Source organism: Equus asinus, chromosome 8 (genome assembly GCF_041296235.1).
Source record: "Equus asinus isolate D_3611 breed Donkey chromosome 8, EquAss-T2T_v2, whole genome shotgun sequence".
Classification (NCBI taxonomy): Eukaryota; Metazoa; Chordata; class Mammalia; order Perissodactyla; family Equidae; genus Equus; species Equus asinus.
In genome coordinates, this window is record NC_091797.1 from 45,924,083 (window position 1) to 45,946,020 (window position 21,938).

Here is a 21,938-nt window from a genome sequence, read left to right on the forward strand (position 1 = left end):
CAGACAGACAGTGAATGAATACTACTCTTCCCAGAGTTTTGGCTGTGAAAGGGAAGAGAAAGAATCATTGCTGGGAGATAATAGTGAGTTAAGAAAGGGTGATAGTTTTAAAAATAGGAGAGACTTGCATATATTTAAATGCTAAATGAAAGGAGCTGGTAGGGAGGAAAGATTGAAGAATTAGGAGAGAAAGGGACAATAGCCTAAGATTCCTGGGACCATAGACTGGAGGAGGAAGTCTGGAACCAAGATGGAAGAATTGGTCACTTGTCACACTTTGCTGACTTTTTCTCACTAGATTTCTGTCTCCTTCACTAGGCTGTGAGCTCCTGAAGGTCAGGGACTGTATCTTATTTGATTTCGTATCCTTAGCACTCAGTTTAGGACCTAACACCCAAAGGTACCCTGTAAGTGTTTAGCTGAACTGACATGTTATTTGTGGTAGGAAGGCACAGCTGTGGTTTTCCCTTAAGGATTTAGACTAAATGCCTTGATGCTTAGAGGGTTGGGGATTAACTTGAGAGAGGGCTTCTGGAATAGATTTGAAAGATGCCCAAGAGCTATGGAATGGCAGAGTTGCCTGGCCAGTTGTTAGGCTAGTAACCCTGGTGTTTATACCCGATGGGGAGGCCTCAGCTGAAATTAGTCACAGTGCGGATAAAGAGCAAACTAGGGCCGGCCTGGTTGCCTAGTGGTTAAGTTTGTGTGCTCTGCTTCAGTGGCCCTGGGTTCACGGATTTGGATCCCAGACGTGGACCTACACACTGCTCATCAAACCATGCTGAGGCAGCATCCCATGTGCAAAAAAAAAATAGAGGAAGATTGGCACAGATGTTAGCTCAGTGACAATCTTCTTCAACAAAAAGAGGAGGATTGGCAACTGATGTTAACTCAGGGCCAATCTTCCTCACACACACACACACACACACACACACACACACACACACACACACACAAAGAGCAACCTATAATGTGCTAGTCAAGAATGACTGAAAAACAAACTTCCTCCCTCTTGGCTTTCTCCTGGGTCCAGAAAGGAAGATGAATAATCCAGCAACTCTCACAGAAGAAGGAACAACACTCACTCCTTTTGAGTCCCCTTCTTGTCAGATAGGATGCAGCTATTCACACAGGCCGTGAACAGAATCACAAATAGCTGATCCCGAATGTTTCTCCAGCCAGTTGTTCTTAAACCTCGTACAAATACGGAAATTAAACCAATTCAGGGAAACAGGGAGGTGAGAATTTTTCTTCTTTTCTGGCAAAGGACGCCATTAATATCGATGAGCAAATGTTATTCTATGTTAATTTGATTTCCTGAAATTTCAAAATCCTTGCACAGTCCTAGAATGAATTCAAGTTTCACTAAGGCTACTCAGGGGGGAGTATTTTCTAGGTTCTAGTAAATAGGGCTGTAGAATTCTTCCTCAGAATTGTGGAAACATCATTCCATGTCCCCTGGGGCATTTAGTTTACAAAGGAGAGGGTGGAAGTCAACAGGTTTCTTTTCCCTGGCCAGGTGCCTGATTTGGGGGAGTCTGGGTGGAGGGAGGAGGGCGAGGTAGAGGAGCCGTCTAGAAGCATGTAGGATTTCTTTTTTGTTATTTACAAATGTTATCAGATTATCCATAGCATGTGTTTTTTCAGTATTCCTGCTCAACAATCATTAGATCCTTTAAATATGAAATCAAGTTTTTCTTCAGCTAAGAAAATTTCTCTTATTATTTCCTTGATCATTCATTTGTTCTCTTTTCTCCTTCTGGAATTCCCATTATATAGAAATTAGTTATCATATATCTTTTCTTCCTGTTATTTTGTTTTTCATAGTTTCTCTCTCTCTCTCTCTTCTATAGTTTTTGGGAGATTCCTTAAACTGATTTCCTATTTCAAAGACTCTAGATTTGGTTCTTGGCATACTGTTCTGCTACTTAAGGCCTCCACTGATTTTGTTTTGTTTTGGCACTCATGATTTTATTTTACTTATTTTTTATCTGAGTTCATAATAGTTTACGTCGTTGTGAAATTTCAGTTGTACCTTATTTCTTGTCTGTCACCACATAAGTGCTCCCCTTCACCCCCTGTGCCCGCCTCCCACCCCCCTTCCCCTGGTAACCACTGAACTGTTTTCTTTGTCCATGTGTTTGTTTATATTCCACACGAGTGAAATCATCTGGTGTTTGTCTTTCCCAGTCTGGCTTATTTCGCTTAGCATCATTCGCTCCAGGTCCATCCATGTTGTTGCAAATGGGATGATTTTGTCTTTTTTATGGCTAAGTAGTATTCCCTTATATATATATATATATACCACATCTTCTTTATCCAGTCATTAGTCAATGGGCGCTTGAATTGTTTTCATGTCTTGGCTATTGTGAATAGTGCTGCAATGAACATAGGGGTGCATATGTTACTTTGGATTGTTGATTTCAAGTTGTTTGGGTAGATACCCAGTAATGGGATAGCTGGGTCATGTGGTAGTTCTATTTTAGTTTTTTGAGGAATCTCCATACTGTTTCCCATAGTGGCTGTACCAGTTTGCATTCCCACCAGCAGTGTATAGCCGTTTTAACAGAAGTAAGGTGGTATCTTCGTGTAGTTTTGATTTGTATTTCCCTGATGATTAGTGATGTTGAACATCTTTTCATGTGTTTATTGACCATGTGTATATCTTCTTTGGAAAAATGTCTGTTCACATCCTCTGCCCATTTTTTGATTGGGCTGTTTGTTTTTGTGTTGTCCAGTTGTCTGAGTTCCTTATGTATTATGGAGATTAACCCATTATTGGATATATGATTTGCAAATATTTTCTCCCAATTGGTGGGTTGAGCTTTAGCTTTGATACTAGTTTCTTTTGTCTTGTAGAAGCTCTTTACTCTGATGAAATCCCACTTGTTTATTTTTGATTTTGATTCCCTTGTCTGAGAAGACATGGTATTTGAAAAGATCCTTTTAAGTTTGATGTCAAACAGTGTACTACCTATATTATCTTCCCGGAGTTTTATGGTTTCAGGACTTATCTTCAAGTGTTTGATCCATTTTGAGTTTATTTTTGTGTATGGCATGAGATAATGGTCTACTTTCATCCTTTTGCATGTGGCTATCCAGTTGTCTCAACAGCACTTATGGAAGAGACTGTCTTTTCTCCATTGTATGTTCTTGGCACCTTCGTCTAAGATTAGCTGTCTGTATATGTGAGGTTTTGTTTCTGGGCTTTCAGTTCTATTCCATTGATCTGTTTGTCTGTTTTTGTACCAGTACCATGCTGTTTTGATCACTATGGCTTTGTAGTACATTTTGAAATCAGGGATTGTAATGCCTCCAGCTATGTTCTTTTTTCTCAGGATAGCTTTAGCAATTCGGGGTCTTTGGTTGCCCCATATGAATTTTAAGATTCTTTGTTCTATGTCCGCAAAGAATGTCATTGGGATTCTGATTGGGATTGCATCAAATCTGTAGATTGCTTTGGGTAATATGGACATTTTAACTATGTTTATTCTTCTAATCCATGTGCATGGAATCTCTTTCCATCTCTTTATGTCATTATCTATTTCTTTCAATAACGTCTTATAGTTTTCATTGTTTAAGTCCTTCACCTCCTTAGTTAAATTTATTCCTAGGTACTTTATTTTTTTCCTTGTGATTGTAAATGGAATTGTATTGTTGAGTTCTCTTTCTGTAAGTTCGTTATTAGAGTACAGAAATGCAACTGATTTTTGTAAGTTGATTTTGTACCCTGCCACTTTCCTGTAGTTGTTAATTATTTCTAATAGTTTTCTGATGGATTCTTTAGGGTTTTCAATATATAAGATCATGTCGTCTGCAAACAGCGAGAGTTTCACTTCTTCATTCCCTATTTGGATTTATTTTATTCCTGTCTCTTGCCTCGTTGCTCTGGCCAAAACCTCCAGTACTATGTTGAATAAGAGAGGTGATAATGGGCATCCTTGTCTTGTTCCTGTTTTCAGAGGGATGGCATTCAGTTTTTCCTGATTGAGTATGATGTTGGCTGTGGGTTTGTCATATATGGCCTTTATTATGTTGAGGTAATTTCCTTATATCCCCAGTTTGTTAAGAGTTTTTTTTTTTTATCATAAATTGCTGTTGGAGCTCGTCAAATACTTTCTCTGCATTTATTGAGATGATCATGTGGTTTTTATTCCTCAATTTGTTAATGTGGTGTATCATATTAATTGATTTGCGAATGTTGAACCATCCCTGTGTCCCTGGTATAAATCCAAGTTGATCATGATGTATGATCTTTTTGATGTATTGCTATATTCTGGTTGCCAATATTTTGTTGAGGATTATTACATCTATGTTCATCAGCCATATTGGCCTGTAGTTTTCCTTTTTTGTGTTGTACTTGTCAGGCTCTGGTATCAGAGTGATGTTGGCCTTGTAGAATGTGTTAGGAAGCATTCTATCTTCCCTAATTTTTTGGAATAGCTTGAGAAGGATAGGTATCAAATCCTCTCTGAAAGTTTGGTAGAATTCCCCAGGGAAGCCATCTAGTCCTGGGCTTTTATTCTTTGGGATGCTTTTGATTACTGTTTCAATATCTTTACTTTTGATTGGTCCATTCAGATTCTCTATTTCTTATTGATTTAGCTTTGGGAGTTTGTAAGAGTCTGAGAATTTATCCATTTCTTCTAGATTGTCCGTTTTGTTGGAGTATATTTTTTCATAGTATTCTCTTATAATCCATTATATTTCTGTGGTATCCATTGTTATTTCTCCTCTTTTATTTCTCATTTTATTTATCTGAGATTTCTCTCTTTTTTTTCTTTGTAAGTCTGGCTAGGGGCTTGTAAATTTTATTTCTCTTCTCAAAGAACCAGCTCTTTCTTTCATTGATCCTTTCTACTGCCATCTTTGTTTCAATAGCATTTATTTCTGTTCTGATTTTTATTATTTCTCTCCTTCTGCTGACTTTGGGCTTTGTTTGTTCTTCTTTTTCTAATTCAATTAGGTATAGTTTGAGATTGCTTATTTGGGATTTTTCTTGTTTGTTAAGGTGAGCCTGTATTGCAATGTATTTCCCTCTTAACATGGCTTTTGCTGCATCACCTATGAGTTGCTATGGTATGTTTTCATTTTCATTTGTTTCCAGATATTTTTTGATTTCTCATTTAATTTCTTAATGATCCAATCGTTGTTCAATAGCATGTTGTTTAGTCTCCACATCTTTGTCCCTTTCTAAGCTTCTTTCTTGTAATTAATTTCTAGTTTTATAGCATTGTTATTTGAAAAGATACTTGTTATTATTTCAATCTTCTTAAGTTTATTGAGGCTTGCCTTGTTTCCCAACATATGGTCTATCCTTGAGAACGTTCCATGCGTACTTGAGAAAAAAGTGTGTTCTGCTAATTCCACTGTTTCCTTGTTGATTTTCTGTCTGGATGATCTATCCACTGATGTGAGTTGAATGTCAAGGTCCCCTACTATTATTGTATTATTATTAATATCTTCTTTTAGGTTTGTTAATAGTTGCTTTACGTACTTTGGTGCTCCTGTGTTGGGTGCATAGATATTTATGATTGTTATTTCTTCTTGATGGAGTGTCCCTTTGATCATTATATACTGCCCCACTTTGTCTCCCTTTACCTGTCTTATCTTGAAGTCTACTTTGTCTGATATAAGTATGGCAACACCTGCTTTCTTTTCTTTGCCATTAGCTTGGAGTATTGTCTTCCATCCCTTCACTCTGAGCCTGTGTTTGTCATTGGAGCTGAGATGTGTTTCCTGGAGGTAGCAAATTGTTGGGTCTTGTTCTTTAAGGCATCTCGCCACTCTTTTTTATTGGAGAATTCAATCTATTTACATTTAGGGTGATTATTGATATATGAGGGCTTAATACTGCCATTTTATCACTCATTTTCTGGTTCTCCTGCATTTCCTTTGTGTCTTCTCCTGTGTATTTTGGTCTACCAGTCAAGTTATGTAGTTTTTTATGTTGTGTTTCTTTGTTTTCTCCTTAATTATTTGTGTCTCGGTTCTGTGTTTTTGTTTAGTGGTTACCATGAGGTTTGTATTCAAAATCTCGTGGATAAGATAGTCCCTTTTCTGATGGCCTGTTATTTCCTTAGACTAAACTGATTCAGTCCCTTTCCTCTTCCCCTCCTAAGTTGTTTTTCTCACATCTTATTCCATCTTGTGTTATGAGTTTGTGGTTAAAATGACAAGATTATCTTTGTTTTTGGTGTTTTCTTTCCCTTTGTCTTTAATGCTATACTTGAGTATTTGATATCCTGCTCTGATTCTGTCTCCCTATTTATCTCCTTACTCCATGCTTTGTAACCCCTTTCTCCCTTTATTTTTCAAGTATGAGGGCCTTTTGTGTGTGTCGGGGGGGGGGTCTCTATGAACTCTCTTAGCTTATGTTTGTCTGCAAAAGTTTTTATTTCTCCATCGTATCTGAAGGCTATTTTCACTGGACAGAGTATTCTTGGCTGAAAGTTTTTGTCCTTTAAAGATTCGAATATGGCATTCCAGTCTCTCCTAGCCTGTAAAGTTTCTGCAGAGAAATCCACTGAAAGCCTGATGGGGTTCCTTTTTAGGTTATTTTCTTTTGCTTTGCTGCCCTTAGTATTCTTTGTCATTCACTTTTGTCAGTGATATATGCCTTGCAGTAGGTCTTTTTACATTGATGTATTTAGGAGATATGATAGCCTCTTCCACATGGATTTCCATCTCCTTCCCTAGGTTTGGGAAGTTCTCTGCTATTACTTCTTTGAACAACTTTCTACTCCTTTCTCCTTCTCTTCTCCTTCTTTAATACCTATAATTCTTATGTTGCATTTCCTAATTGAGTTGGATATCTCTTGGAGACTTTCTTCATTTCTTTTCAGTCTTAGTTCTCTCTCCTTCTCTATCTGAAACATTTCAACATGTCTATCCTCAATTATGCTGATACGCTCCTCTATGATGTCTGCTTGAGCATTCAGGGAATCCATATTTTGTTTTATTTCTTCCATTGTGTCTTTCATCTCTAATATTTCTGATTGATTCTTCTTTATAGTTTCAATCTCTTTTGTGAAGTAGCTCCTGAACTCGTTGAATTGTTTCTCTACATTCTCTTTTAACTCGTTGAGTTTTTTGATGATAGGTATTTTGAATTCTTTGTCTCTTAGATTACATATTTCTGTGTCCTCAGGACTGATTTCTGGGTACTTGTCATTTTCTCCCTGGTCTGGAGATCTAATATAATGTTTGATATTGCTAGAGAGAGTGGCTCTGTTTTTTCACATCCTGGTGTTATTTGGTCGCAGTTACTGCCTATCGCTACTAGGTGGGGGTCAAGAGGCATGTATTCTGAACTCTCTGCCTTCCATGAGATCTCAGGCAGTGGAGCCAGGCTGGGCAGGTGGGGAGAGGGGTGCTTTCTCCTGTACGCTCTTGGGGTTTCCTTGCTCTGCTTTCTCTATCTGCTCTCCTGGGGTGTTGGCTTGATAAGGTCATCCCCCTGTGAAAGCTTTCCACCCAGTAGAGGGCTTCCCTCTAGGCTACAAGGGCCCACCAAGGATCCTTGATGTTCCTGTGAATGAACGTCCCCTCCCCTGTTCCTTCCCTCTCGGAGGTCTCCCACAGTCCTGGATTGCAGTCTTTAGGGGAGGGAGTGAAGTTTTGTCTTACCCTGTTCCACCTCTTCAAAGGGGAGCTCCAGCCTCTCTGCCCTCCATCGCATGGCTGTGTGGATCTTTCTGACATTTTTTTGTGTTGTGTTTGGATGTCCTCTGTTGGAGTGTGGATGTCCTTTTTGTTGTATGTTGGAGGGGAGAGATTACTGGGGAAGCTCACTCCACCATAGTGCTGACATCACTCTGGTTTTATTTTTTTAAACCTTTTGCTTTCTCATGCCCCTTTTTCACAGCTCCTGTTTCATCTATGCAACATTTTCCTGTAGGTCACTCTGTCCTTTGAGATTTAAATAAAATGTCTAGCTCCCAATCCCATACCTGATAGGAAATTTAATGCCTCCCTAGGTTTGTTTGTTTGTTTTTAATTCTAAGGGGTTTTATACTTATGGTCCCCTCTAGATCCAGTTTTCTTTGACCAATGATCTCCTGATATCATTTCTTACAGCCCATCCTGGCCCAGAGATGGAACATGCCTCTTTCCTTTGCGTTTCCCAAACACCATTCAGCTTGTGTGGAGTGACTGTTCTTTGCTGAAGGTGTAAGGAAGTGGTGATATCACAGCCCTCCAGAGAGCACATTCTGTTCTTACAAATCCTTCAGCCACCCCATCACCAGGGACTCCTCACCCCCCATCTTTCTCAGCAGAATTCTCTCCTGTCTTGTTAATAGACCTGCCTCTATTCTTACCTTCCACTTTCAACCTGTTTGTGCTCATTTGTGCTCTTTCACTTGAATTATAAAGTTTTCTTTGTTTCTCTGTTGATACTTAAGTCAAAAAGGTGTTGCCAAACTTGTTCCCTCCTTAAGAGGATTCAGTGGATTGTATTTCAGGTTCCTGCTATTAAAATGACAATGTTTATACTTCAGTACATGAATGAAAAAATTTCTTTAAAGTTATTTCTTATTTCCTTTACTAACTCCATCTTGGGTGGAGATATCTTTGCTCTGATTGCTCAACTTGTTATTATTTCTGATAGCTAAGAGTCCTCTTATTTCTAAACAGAGGTCTAGGTTCCTCTTGGCAGTTGATGTGAGTTCCCTCAGCAATTCTACGTGTCAGGGTTCAATTACCTCTGGTGGTTTCCTGCTTCCTTGCCCTAAGTAAGGCTTATCTAGGATTTACTGAATATGTAATAAACATAAAACCATACAACCTCCAACAATAAAATATGACTCTAGAGAGTTCTGTGCTAATATGAACTTACCATTGCCCCTCTCTCAGATATTTGAATCACTGTTAGTCAGGTGTAAAAAACAGACTCATTACTATCAGTTTTCCTTTATTTACCTAATTTAGATTAACTTTTGCAGTGCATCTGCTCCTCACACCATACCTTTGGGTGCCAGTTCACTTGGGTTGTCATTTTTCTTGTATTAGGGCTGATAAACAACTGTGAAATTTTGTGATTAGTTTATTGTGTAACTGGCAATGTTCAGTTGACTAACTGTAACTGAAAAACACTATGAAAATATCTAGTGCAAAAAGCTGTGATATTGCAACAGGAATTCTTTTGCATTTGCTGCTGGGAATGTAAATTGGTACAATATCTTTGGAAAATTGGTTGACAGTACCTACCAATGTTTAATGTTTATGTACCACTTGACTCAGAAATGCCAGTCATGGGTGTGTTACCAAACAAAATGAGTGCTTATGTACATCAATAGTTATGCACGAGAATGTTTATAGCATAATTAATCATAATAGTCAAAACAAAGAACAATTCAAATATCTAACAGTGGTAGGATAAATAAAATGTAGTATATTTACACAATGGAATACTATACAGTGAAAAGGAATACACCACTGCTATGTATAACAATGTGGATAAATCCCACTACCATAATGGTGGGAGAAAGAGGTCAGATATATAATTGTATGATTCTATTTACATAAAATTCAAGAATAAGCATAACTAACCTATGGTGATAGAAGTTAGAAGAGTAGTTACTATTTGAATGGGTATTGACTAGAAAGGAGTTGCTAGAGTACTAGAAATGTTCTGTACCTTGATGTGGGAGGTAGTTACATGGGTGTATACCTATGTAAAAAACTAAAGAACTGTACATTCAAGATTAGTTCACCTTACTTACTCTAAGTTATACCGTGACTTAAAAAATATCATGTGATATGTTCTAGAACTAGGGAAGGAAGAATTTGAGAGACTTTCTTTATTTGGAAGTAAAATAATACTTTCAGGGCCAGATGTTACCTAGAAGAATTGCCTTGTGTAGAAGTCCTTTCTTCTTTTATTCTATTAACAGATATGTCTCCGACTAGAACAGGTGTGGTTAAAACTCCTCTCGCTTCCTTACTGGGGATTGTCCACTGAATTTGCTTGCACACCATCGTAAGCACTGTGGTGAATACAAGTCATAAATCACATTCCCTGCATTCCTGAAGCTTACAATCTAATAGACAAGACTAACGTGAAGGGAATTTGGAAGACGGTGGTATAGAAGGATCCTGAACTCGCCTTCTCCCACAGACACGACAAATGTACAACTACCTGTGGAACAGTTTCCTCTGACAGAGATCTGGAAACTGCTTAAAAAGAACCTCCACAACAAGGGACAACACAGAGAGGGGTGGAAGAGGCAGAAATACAGGCCTACTCAGGAAAAAAACCACCACCCTAGCCATAGGACCGCACAGCCAGGAGAGATCTCCAAGGGACACAGCTTTTCTCAGAGGAGTGGGGGATCTGAGCTCTACATTAGGCACCCTAACCCTTAGACCCAGCACAACAGAGATGAGATCTCATAATACCTAGCTTTGCTGACCTTGAAAACCAGTGGGAAATGTGCCCAGGAAATACTGTAGAAGTTTAGGGACAGAAAAGCCTGCTCTTAAAGGGCCCACACACAGATTCACTTGACCTGGAAACCAGCACAAAAACACCAGATAGAAAAGTGCGTAGACCATTGGAAAAAGAGACTCACTTACTAAGCTCAGAGCACAACCTGGAAAGACAGGAGGTGGCTGGGCTCCCCAACCCCCACCCAGGGACTGAGACACTGGCAGCAGCCATTCGTGTGGCCTCGTTCAGTCATGCTCACACAGTTGCTGGCAGGTGCCATTGGAATCCTTCCTCTAGCTTGTTAGCATAGGGGTAGGTCCTGCCCACTAGAGCACCCAAGGCAATTAAGCACTGCCAGGCAGCACAGGCAGCCCAACCCAGGCACCAGCCTCTCCCACCAGCAAGTCTGCAGTGGTGCCTTTGGGCCTGCAGTTGTGGGGCATGGGGGCTTGCAGTGGACTTTTGCCACTGGCCATCACAAACAGCCATGCAGGGGATCTGCCCCACTTTCCAACACTGGAAACTGTTGCGTACTTCTGTGCCTGGGGCTGGCCTCACCCACCTGTGCTCCTGAGGCAGCTGTGTACCACAGGCCAGCATAACCAAATCAGGCCTGCCCCACACAAAAGAGAGCTGAGAACAGTGGCCTTCCGAGAGACTACACTAAAGACATGCAGCAATTGTGAGTCCCTGAGCCTAGCAACCAGCCACAGTGGGTGCCTGACTTGCTTAGCAATAAAACAGCAGTGGTTGTGGTTGTTAGACTTCACAGACAGTGGTACTGGGAGCTTGCCCTGTCCAATAAAGTGACTGTAGCAGCTGCACATGGTTAAGCCTTACAACCAGCTAGCCTGAGATCCTAGCCTACCCATATGCCTGTAGCAATAGCAACCCTGCCACAACAGAAGGACACATGCAGTCCACAGAGAGGACACTCCTGGAGCATTTGGCATGGGTGATGAGAGGGAGCATGGTGCTGGGCCCCATAAGGCGTCTCTTACATAAGGCCATATTTCCAAGATTGGGAGATGTAACTGATCTACCTAATACACAGAAATAAGCACAGAGAAGTAGGCCAAGTGAGGAGATAAAGGAATATATTTCAAATAAGGGAACAGGACTAATCCTCAGAAAAAGAACTAAACAAAACAGAGATAAATAACCTGCCTGATAAAGAGTATAAACTAATAGTCATAAGGATACTCACTGATCTGGAGAGAGGAATAGATTAATACAGTGAGAACTTCAATAAAGAATTGGAAAATATTAAAAAGAACGAGTTAGAGCTAAAGAATACATAATGGAAATGAAAAATTCACTAGAGGGAATCAACAGCAGAGTAGATGACACAGAAGAACATTCAGCAATCTGGATGAAAGGGAAGAGAAAGTCACCCAAGCTGAACAGAAAAAAGAAAAAACATTAAAAAGAATGAGGACAGTCTAGGGGACTTCTGGGACAACATCAAGTGCACTAACATCTTCTATTATAGGTGTCCCAGAAGAAGAGAGACAAAGTGGCAGAGAAATTACTTGAAGATGTAATAGCTGAAAACTTCCCTAACCTGAGGAAGGAAACAGATATCCAGGTACAGGCAGCACCTGTACAAACAAGTACCAAACAACACAGCACCTGTACAAACACAGTACCAAACAAGATGAACCCAATGAGATTTGCACCAAGACACATTATCATTAAAGTGTCAAGAATTAAAGATAATGAGAGAATCTAAAAGCTGCAAAAAAAAAAAAAAAAAAAAAAGTGCAACAAGTTACATATGACGGAAATCCCGTAAGGCTATCAGCTGAGTTCTCAGCAGAAACCTTACAGGCTAGAAGAGAGTGGTACAATATACTCAAAGTGCTGAAAGGAAAAAACCTACAGCCAAGAATACTCTACCCAGCAAGGTTATCATTCAGAGTGTAAAAAGAGAGAAAGAGTTTTTCAGACAAGCAAAAGCTAAAGGAGTTCATAACTACTAAACTGCCCTTACAAGAAATGTTAAAGGGACTTATTTAAGTGGAAAAGAAAATGCCATATATAGGAATAAGAAAATTATTAAAGAAAAAAATCACTGGTAAAGGAAATATAAGTTAAAGGTAGTGGATCAACCACCTATAAAGTTAGTATGAAGGTCAAAAGACAAAAGTACTGAAATGATCTATATGAGAGGTTAAGGGATACACAAAAATAAAAGAGGTAAACTATAATATCAAAAACATAAAACATAGAAGGGGGAATAAAAGTGTAGGGCTTTCTTTAGTAAGAGATCAAACTTAAGAGACCATCAACTTAATATAGATTGCTACTTTGTTACGTATGAACCTCATAGAAATTATAGACTAAAGCCTGTAATAAATAGACAAAAAATAAACTGAAAGGAAGCCAAACATAACACTAGAGAAAGCCATAAATCATAAAGGACATGAGCAAGAGAAGAAGAAAAGAACAGAGAATAACTACAAAAACATCCAGAAAAAAAGTGACAAAATGGCAATAAGTACATACTTATCAATAGTTACTTTAAATGTAAAAGGACTGAATGCTACAATCAAAAGATGTGGGGTGGCCAAATGGATAAGAAAAATAAGACCCATATATATTGCTATATGCAAGAGACACACTTCAGACCTAAAGACTCTCGGAAACTGAAAATGAAGGAATGGAAAAAGATACCCCATGCAAATAGAAATGAAAAGAAAGCTTGGGTAACAATACTTATATCAGACAAAGTTGACTTTAAAATAAAAACTGTAACAAGAGACAAAGAAGAGAATTACTTAATGATAAAGGGAATAATCTAACAAGAGGACATAAGATTTGTAAATATCTACGCTATCAAAAAGAAGCACCTAAATACATAAAGCAAATATTAACAGACGTAAAAGGAGAAATTGGAAGTAGCACAATAATAGCAGGGAACTTAAACACTCTATTTACATCAATGGATAGGTCATCCAGACAGAAGATCAATAAGGCAACATTGGCCTTAAATGACACATTAGACAAGATGGACTTAGCAGATATACACAGAATATTCCACCCAGAAACTGCAGAACACACATTTTTTTTTAAGATTGGTACCTGAGCTAACATCTGTTGCCAATCTTCTTTTTTTTTTCTTCTTCTTCTCCCCAAAACCCCCTAGTACATAGTTGTATATTCCAGTTGTAGGTCCCTCTGGTTGTGCTATATGGGATGCCACATGGCCTGATGAGTGGTGCCATGTCCATGCCCAGGACCTGAACCGGTGAAACTCTGGGCCACCGAAGCAGAGCGCATGAACTTAACCACTTGGCCACGGGGTTGGTCCCCTACACATTGTTTTTGAATACACACGGAACATTCTCCAGGATAGATCACATATTAGGCCACGAAACAAGTCTCAATAAATTGAAGAAGACTGAAATAATACCAAGCATCTTTTCTGACCACAACAGTATGAAACCAGAAATCGATTACAAGAAGAAAACTGAAAAAGCCACAAATATGGAGAGAGTAAACAAAATGCTACTGAACAACTATTGAGTCAATGAAGAAATCAAAGGAGAGATCAAAGACTACCTAGAGACAAATGAAAATAAAAATACAGCATACCAAAATTTATGGGATCAGCAAAAGCAGTTCTCAGCAGGAAGTTTATGGCAATACAGACAGACCTCAAGAAACAAGAAAAATCTCAAACAGTCTAACAATATGCCTAAAGGAACTAGAAAAAGAAGAACAAAGCCCAAAATCAGTAGAAGGAAGGAAATAAAAATCAGAGAGGAAATAAATGAAATAGAGACTAAAAAGACAATAGAAAAGATCAATGAAACTAAGAGCCGGTTCTTTGAAAAGATAAAATTGACAAAATTTTAGCCAGACTCACCAAGAAAAAAAGAGAGCAGACTCAAAGAAATAAACAGGATTATAAGAGAATGCTATGAAAATCTATATGCCAACAAATTGGATAATCTAGAAGTAGAAAAATTCTTAGAATCGTATAACCTTCCAAAACTGAGTCAAGAAGAAATAGAGAATCTGAATAGACTGATCACTAGAAAGGAGATTGAAACAGTAATCAAAAACCTCCCCAAAACAAACATCCAAGACCAGATGGCTTCCCTGGTGAATACTACCAAACATTCAGAGAAGATTTAATACCTATCCTTCTCAAACTTCCAAAAAATTGAAGAGGAGGGGATGCTTCCTAACTCATTCTATGAGGCCAACTTTACCCTGATACCAAAATCAAACAAGGACAACACAAAAAAAGAAAATTACAGGCCAGTATGACTGATGAACATAGATGCAAAAATCCTCAACAAAATATTAGTAAATCAAATACAACAATACATTAAAAAGATCATACATCATGATCAAATGGGATTTATTCCAGGGATGCAGAGATGGTTAACATCTGTAAATCAATCGACATGATACACAGCATTAACAAAATGAAGGATAAAAATCATATGATGATCTCAATGGATGCAGAAAAAGCATTTGACAAGATGCAGCATCCATTTATGTTAGAAACTCTGAATGAAATGAGTATAGAAGGAAAGTACCTCAACATAATAAAGACCATATATAACAAACCCACAGCTAACGTCATCCTTAATGATGAAAAACTGAAAGCTATCCCTCGAAGAAAGAAACAAGACAGGGATGCCTACTTTCACCACTGCTATTTAACGTTGTATTGGAAGTTCTGGGCAGAGGGATTAGGCAAGAAAAAGAAATAAAAGGAATCCAGGGGCCAGCCCCATGGCTGAGTGGCTAAATTCGCGTGCTTTGCTTCAGAAGCCCAGGATTTCACTGGTTTGGATCCTGGGCACAGACATGGCATGCTGAGGCAGTGTCCCACATGCCACAACTAGAAGGACCCACAACTAAAAAAATATATACAACTATGTACCAGGGGGCTTTGGGGAGAAAAAGGAAAAATAAAATCTTAGAAAAAAAAGGAATCCAAATTGAAGAACCCACCTAAAAAATGGGCAAAAGATCTGAACAGACATTTTCCCAAAGAAGATATACAGATGGCCAATAGGCACATGAAAAGATGTTCAGTATTACTAATTATTATGAAAATGCAAATCACAACTACAATGAGATATCATCTCACACCTGTCAGAATGGCTATAATTAACAAGACAGGAAATAACAACTGTGGGAGAGGATGTGGAGAAAAGGGAACCCTCATACACTGCTGGTGAGAATGCAAACTGGTGTAGCCACTATGGAAAATAGTATGGATAAAGAACATGTGGTGTGTATATATATATATATATATATATATACATAATGGAATACTATTCAGCCATAAAAAAGATGATATCTTGCCATTTGTGACAATGTGTATGGATCTTGCAGGCATTATGCTAGACAGAATAAGTCAGACAGAGAAAGCTGAATGATTTCACTCATGTGGAAGATAAAAAAAAAAAAAAACACCAACAGCAAACAAACACATAGGTATAGAGAATAGATTGGTGGTTACCAGAGAGGAAGGGAGGAGGGAAGAGGGAGAAAGCAGTAAAGGGCACATGTGTATGGTGACAGATGGCATTTAGACTTTGGTTGGCGAATGTGGCATAGCCTACACAGAAACTGAAATATAATGATGTACACCTGAAATTTACACAATGTTATAAACCAATGTTACTTCAATTTAAAAAAAATCAGTCAACTAAAACTTTGCAAAAATCCTCAAAAACTCAGAAGCCATCTCATCCTATATAAATTGCCATAAACTTTATAAATAGTTGCTTTTAAAAAACAAATATTTTGATAAACATATACATTAGTAAATATGGCAATTGGCCATTCAGTCAATCGAGTTTTTGTGAGCTGACTAGAATGGTAAGGTACAGAGCATGGTAGAATTAGCCTCACATTCCAGAGATACTAACTTAGTTTCGTAGATAAGGGAGCAAAGTTAATATCTGTTGTGTGAGTAGGGTATAGTTGCATGTTCTTTAGAAACCTGAAGGCTATGGAGTAGGTGATTCGAGCTTGTGTTAACATTTGAGAACTACAACAAAAAAGAGTTCACAAAGCATATTAATTAAAGGATAAAAAATGTAATATGTAATATAGCTAATTGCCAGAGAACCTCCTACCAAGCTTTTCAGAAAATACATGTAATGTCATTTGAGCTCTTAGGAAGAAGGAATAAATACAAAGTTAGAGAGCACCATGTGCGAGCATATACGAGAAAATTGTCACGTCCAGATCTAGGATGGTATTTGGCACATGGTATGACATGTTATCTTCACTGCAAACACTTTTTTATGCATATGGTTCCTCCAGCTAGAGGAGCTTATCCACAGTCTATTTTATCAATAGTGAAGACACCTAGACTGAAAATAATCAAAATAATCTTGCATTAAACAGAATCAACTTATATTTGACCAAGAAAGCAGTGTATATTTTATAGATACACTTTTTTCATTAAGCCATTACCGCAGAAAATACTGTATACTGATGGTGTAGGATAGTTCCATGCCTACATGCTAAGCATTAATTGCTTTGTAACAGGAGTTTAGGAGTGTAGGTTAACTATAAGGGATTTGCTATGGATTCTATGAGTCTTATGTTTGGCTAATTTTAAACAAAAAAATGTCCTTTTTTTCAATTTAAAAATGGTTTTATGATTTGAAATATCCTTTTTTCTGATGTACAGCATTGGGAGTATAGCAATATGATTTAAAGATGAAACTTTCAAAAAGGAGTCTTGGAATAAATTCCTTGATTATGTGTGACTGCTCCAATAAAGTAAAATTATGTTCAGTAGCTAATATGTGAATACAATATGTTAAGTAAAGCCAAATTCATTCTCTTTTAATATATTTTTAAATTAAAAAGTGACACATCAACAAAAACAAAAGACTAATGTAAATTAGTAATGTAAATGAAATATTTACAGAACTTAGTATTACTATTTTTTTCCTAAATTGCAAATTGTGAGTGCAGAATTCTCCTGGAGTTCAGGAGAAAGAAAGATCAGTGAGAAAGGGAGTAAGTGATTTTAATGAAGGAGGAGGGACTTGAGGTGAGTTTTTAAAACTAGATGGGTAGACAAAATGCCACAGAGTCCTTCACTTTACTGTACTTGTTTGAAGAACCATAGAGCTTGCTAGAGCTGGAATAATGACCTGCCAAAAGGCAGGGTATTTGTCAAATAGGGGAAATAAACCAAGAAGAGGATTGTAGACTTCTCAGGAGATCCAGGCTTGGACCCTGAACTGGCACTGGTCTGGGCTCAAGGGGCTGGGAAGACAGAAATAAGAGAGGCGTGTAGGAATAAGGAATGAACTGAGGTCTGATCTAGACCCTACAAACCAGTGGGAAGTATTCTACAGAGATCCTTTCTTTCCTAATAAAGCAATTATTCTTATTGCACTAAAAAAACCAAAATGTGTGTATGTGATAGGCTGACTTATTTTCAGAAAAGTACAGAAAGTTGGGGGGGGGGGTCGATATTAATTCCTCCTTAATGCTTTCTCTTCTTTCACCCCACTCATCGGTCTGCAAAACACATACACTTGTAGACACACACACACACACACACACACACACACACACACGCTTACTTCATACGCTTGGTATTGGCAAGGAATAAGGCGTTTATCTAACGTTGCTAGTCTGTAATGGGTGGAGCTGGGAGGAGAGAGAAAGGTTGGCATATATATGAAGACAACTGTAATTCACATCTGCTGGCTCTGTTCATGCCACCAGAAGTCTGACTCATCTGCTGTGCTCTCGTCTGCTGTGCTCTCATAATTGCTTTGGAAAAGATTTTCTGGCTTCAAAGAAATCAAATCAAATTTGTTACCAAGCAAATTGAAATTTGCAGGCTACAGCCTTGCTAGAAGTTCTAAATATCATTGAAAAGAAGATTTCAATCTCACTCTGTTTCTACTTTTTCTAAGGAGCTGTTTTTGTGCTGTTGGGCCCCTTCCTACCTAGAATGGAACAAAGGTATGATTTAAAATATTTTTTGTACAGAATTTAGGATTGATGTTTTTTGGTAGTATGTCTTCGCCTCATCTGGAGAAAAGGTACAAAACTGAAAGCTCTTGGTGGGAGGCGGGTGTGGAGCTCATGAGAGTAAAACAATTTTTGGGTGTACAGTATGTACTATTTCAGGAACATCTGATTCACAACTCACTCAGTTTGGGTACTGTGCTTGCCTTCTCCATGCCCTGCTTGCCTTGTGTCGCCTATCTGCCTGAGCCCTCTCTCTCCACCCTCTGTCCATGTCACCCGATCCCCTTACCAGTGACATCTCCTTTTCTGTGGATTCCCTTAATTTTTCTCTGGCTGCCAGCAGATCTTGTTTTAAGAACTTCCCTTCTGTCAGTACATAACCTCCTGCTTTGCTCAGGGCTCAGTAAGCTTTAGGACCAAGAGAGATGCTAAAGTTTCAAGGCTGAAAGGGCCTGGAGGATTCAGGGTTTGGAGTTGAGGGGTGCTTTGGACTAAGAAGTACCTTGAACTCATGGCTCAAAAGGGCAGTCAATCTTAAAGCTCCTAGCAGTCTTCTTATGCTATTAATTGAGAAGAAAATGCTGTCTTCTTAATTGGGTAGATAAGATTTTGTGGACTGGGTTAGAACTTAGTTGCCATTTACAACTTGTTTCTGTGGGGAAATATTCACTGCGATACAAAGAAACCTTTAGACTGCAACCTAGTCATATTGGGGGTACTATCTGCAGGATATTTAACTTTAAAATGTCAATGTAACATGTGGGTAAGTGCTAGTTCTCAAGTAAACTTGAAGCCATTCTAAAGATACTCTAGGAATGGTGGCATACTTAAGTCCCAGATTCGTAAAAAAGGTTTTGTAAGAATCACTGTCATGGGCCATTTATTGCAATTTATTCTTCCAACAACTGTTAATCGGAATCCACATGTGCTAGGCTCTGGGAGTATAATGGCAGACTCATGCAGACATGGTTCCTTCTCTCATGTGGCTTTCAGTATTTTAGGGGATACAGATATTAATTAATCTCATAATTAAAAATGAAGTTACGAGTTTGATAAGTCATATGAAAGAAAGATACATGGTGCTATGACAGTATGTAATAGTAGGACTTCGCCTTCTCTGGGGAGTCAGAGAAGACTTCTTAGTGGAGATGATAATTGAACAGTGATCTAGAGGATAAGGAGAATTCTATCTGTGAAGAAGGGATCAAAGAAGTATATTCTAGGTATAGGGTTGTGCTTTGAGGAAATGAAAATCAGCTGGGCGTTGTTAGGAGAAAGAGCATAGTTCAAAACGAGCTGGAGGAAGTAATTAGGGGTCACTGTCACCTCCTAGGCTATATTAGGAATTTTATTCTTTTTCCTAGGAACAATGGAAGGATGTTGATTCTTTTTTGAGAGGTGGGGGAAAGGTTGATAGGATAAGATTATTTTGAAATTTCCATTTTAAATATGTTATTCTAGCCATAGTGAAGGAATAGAGAGTGAACGCAGGATGAGCAGTTAGGGGGCTATGGCAGTGGGCAAGGAGGGAGGTGATGGTAGCTGGGATTAGGGTGGTGAAGCAGCATGGTTGTGAGATAGATTCAAAAGGTAAAATTGATGGACTTGAATTGAATGTGGGATAGTGAGAGAAAGGGAGGTATCAATGAGAGCAGGGGGTGTCATGGTGGACACTTGAAGGTTGAGGGATGGGTGAGATGTGCTGAGATGAATTTGGGCCACGCTAAATTTTAGGTGTCTTTAAGACATCTTAATGGATATGTACAAAGGCAGTTTGCTTTACAGATATGGCTCAGGTCTACTCATTAAATGTGTTTGAGAGTCCTTTGTGTTCAGGAGCCACAGGTCTGGATGAGATCCCTTAGGGCAAAATGTCAAATGGAGAGAGGGTAGAACGGAGCCTTGAGGAACTACAACATTTAATGGCCAGGTAGGAGAAGGATGAGTCTACAGAGGAAACAGAAAGAATGGCCAGACATGCAGGAAGAAAACTAGTAAACTGTTGGGTGTGCAGAAACGGCAACTACAAAAAGCATGTGTGGCTGGAAAGGAGAGGAGAAAGAGAGCTAGCTGGAGACTATGTGAGGATGAGCCTGTCTTTTTTAAATAAGAGAGATTTGGACTCTATGCTGTATGATTCTACTTATATATCATTTGCCAAAAGACAACATTATAAGGGTAGAGAATGAATCAGTGGTTGCCAAGGGAGAGTCGCACTGAGGGTGTGACTGCCAAGGGCAGTCCTTGGGAGTTCCACCAAGCAAATTCCTTAGTGGTGGTGAAAGAGTTCTATATCTTCATTGGAGCTGCAATGAAGTGACATTGGAATAAAGTTTGTACTCTGGTTAACAGTGTTGTACCAATATCAATTTCTTGGTTTCGATATTGTAACACAGTGATACAGTGATGTAAGATGTCACTATGAGGGGAAGCTAGTTGAAGGGTACAGGGGACTCTGGAATTTTGCAAATTCCTGCGAGTCTGTTTCAAAATAGACTTTTGAGTTTATTTCACAGGTTCATATTATTTTATTTTAAACTTTATTTCAAAATAAAAAGTTGTAAGAAGTCAATGAGAGAAAGCGCGCGAGAGATGAACAGTGAAAAGATGTTCTCGAGTAATATCTTTTTCTCTTTGTCTTTAGTATTTTGTCCTTCAGGTGCAGCCTAATTAGTATTATCATCATTACTCATGTATAATGTACAGGAAGCACTTCTCTTCTTAAAGTATAACTAAAAAGCCCAAGGTCTTGCTGCTAGAAGACACTTTCCAGAAGCGGTCTTAAAGAGCCAAACTCCTTTGCAGTAGGACCTTCTGTGTTGATTCTAGCTAGTGGCAGGGTGGGCTGCTCCCTCCTGAAAGGGCAAGCTTTATTTACAATTATATATCACAATAAGTGAGGAGTGCATATACTTTGAAAAGCCATATTTAAAATACCAGTTTCCCTACTATTTTTATTATGCAATATAATATATACAGAAAAGTCATAAAACGTAAATGAGTTTTAACACATATAAAGCAAGCACCAGTGTAACCCAGGTGAAAACCCATAACATACCTTGGGACCAGCCCGATGGCGCAGTGGTTAAATTCGCATGTTCCGCTTCAGTGGCCCAGGTTTGGACGCTTCCAATCCCAGGTGCAGACCTACACACCAGTTGTCAAGCCATGCTGTGGTAGGTGTCCCACATATAAAGTAAGGAAGATGGGCATGGATGTTAACCCAGGGCCAGTCCTCCTCAGCAAGAAGAGGAGGATAGCTCAGGGCAAATCTTCCTCAAGAAAAAAAAAACAATACATACCTACCAGAACCCCAGAATTTTCTCATATGTCCCTTTCTTTTTTAAAAAAATAGCTTTATTGATACATGACTTAAATACTGTGATATTCACCTGCTTTGTGTCCCAGTCAATGGTCTTCAGTATATTTACAGAGTTGTGCAGTTATAGCCACAATCTAATTTTAGCTTCTTTCCATCAGCCCAAAAAGAAGCCCCATCCCCATGACCTGTCACTCCCCATTTCCA

The 21,938-nt window shown here is 38.6% G+C and overlaps 1 protein-coding gene across 7 annotated transcripts in view; it reads left to right on the forward strand.

The window, feature by feature from the left end:
• The window catches only part of LOC106837858 (cytidine monophosphate-N-acetylneuraminic acid hydroxylase), a 348,449-nt gene that overhangs the window by 220,028 nt on the left and 106,483 nt on the right, over window positions 1-21,938 (forward strand). For 5 of the 7 annotated variants that reach the window (XM_070515541.1, XM_070515543.1, XM_070515545.1 and 2 more), the window contains one exon: window positions 18,355-18,403. The exons of 1 other annotated variant lie outside the window; for it this stretch is intronic. In XM_070515541.1, coding sequence (XP_070371642.1) covers window positions 18,393-18,403 — 11 coding nt within the window. In that variant the 5' untranslated portion in view covers window positions 18,355-18,392. Of the gene's footprint in view, window positions 1-18,137; window positions 18,404-21,938 lie in introns of those variants that run through there. One more of the 7 variants, XM_014851597.3, reaches the window with a different exon arrangement.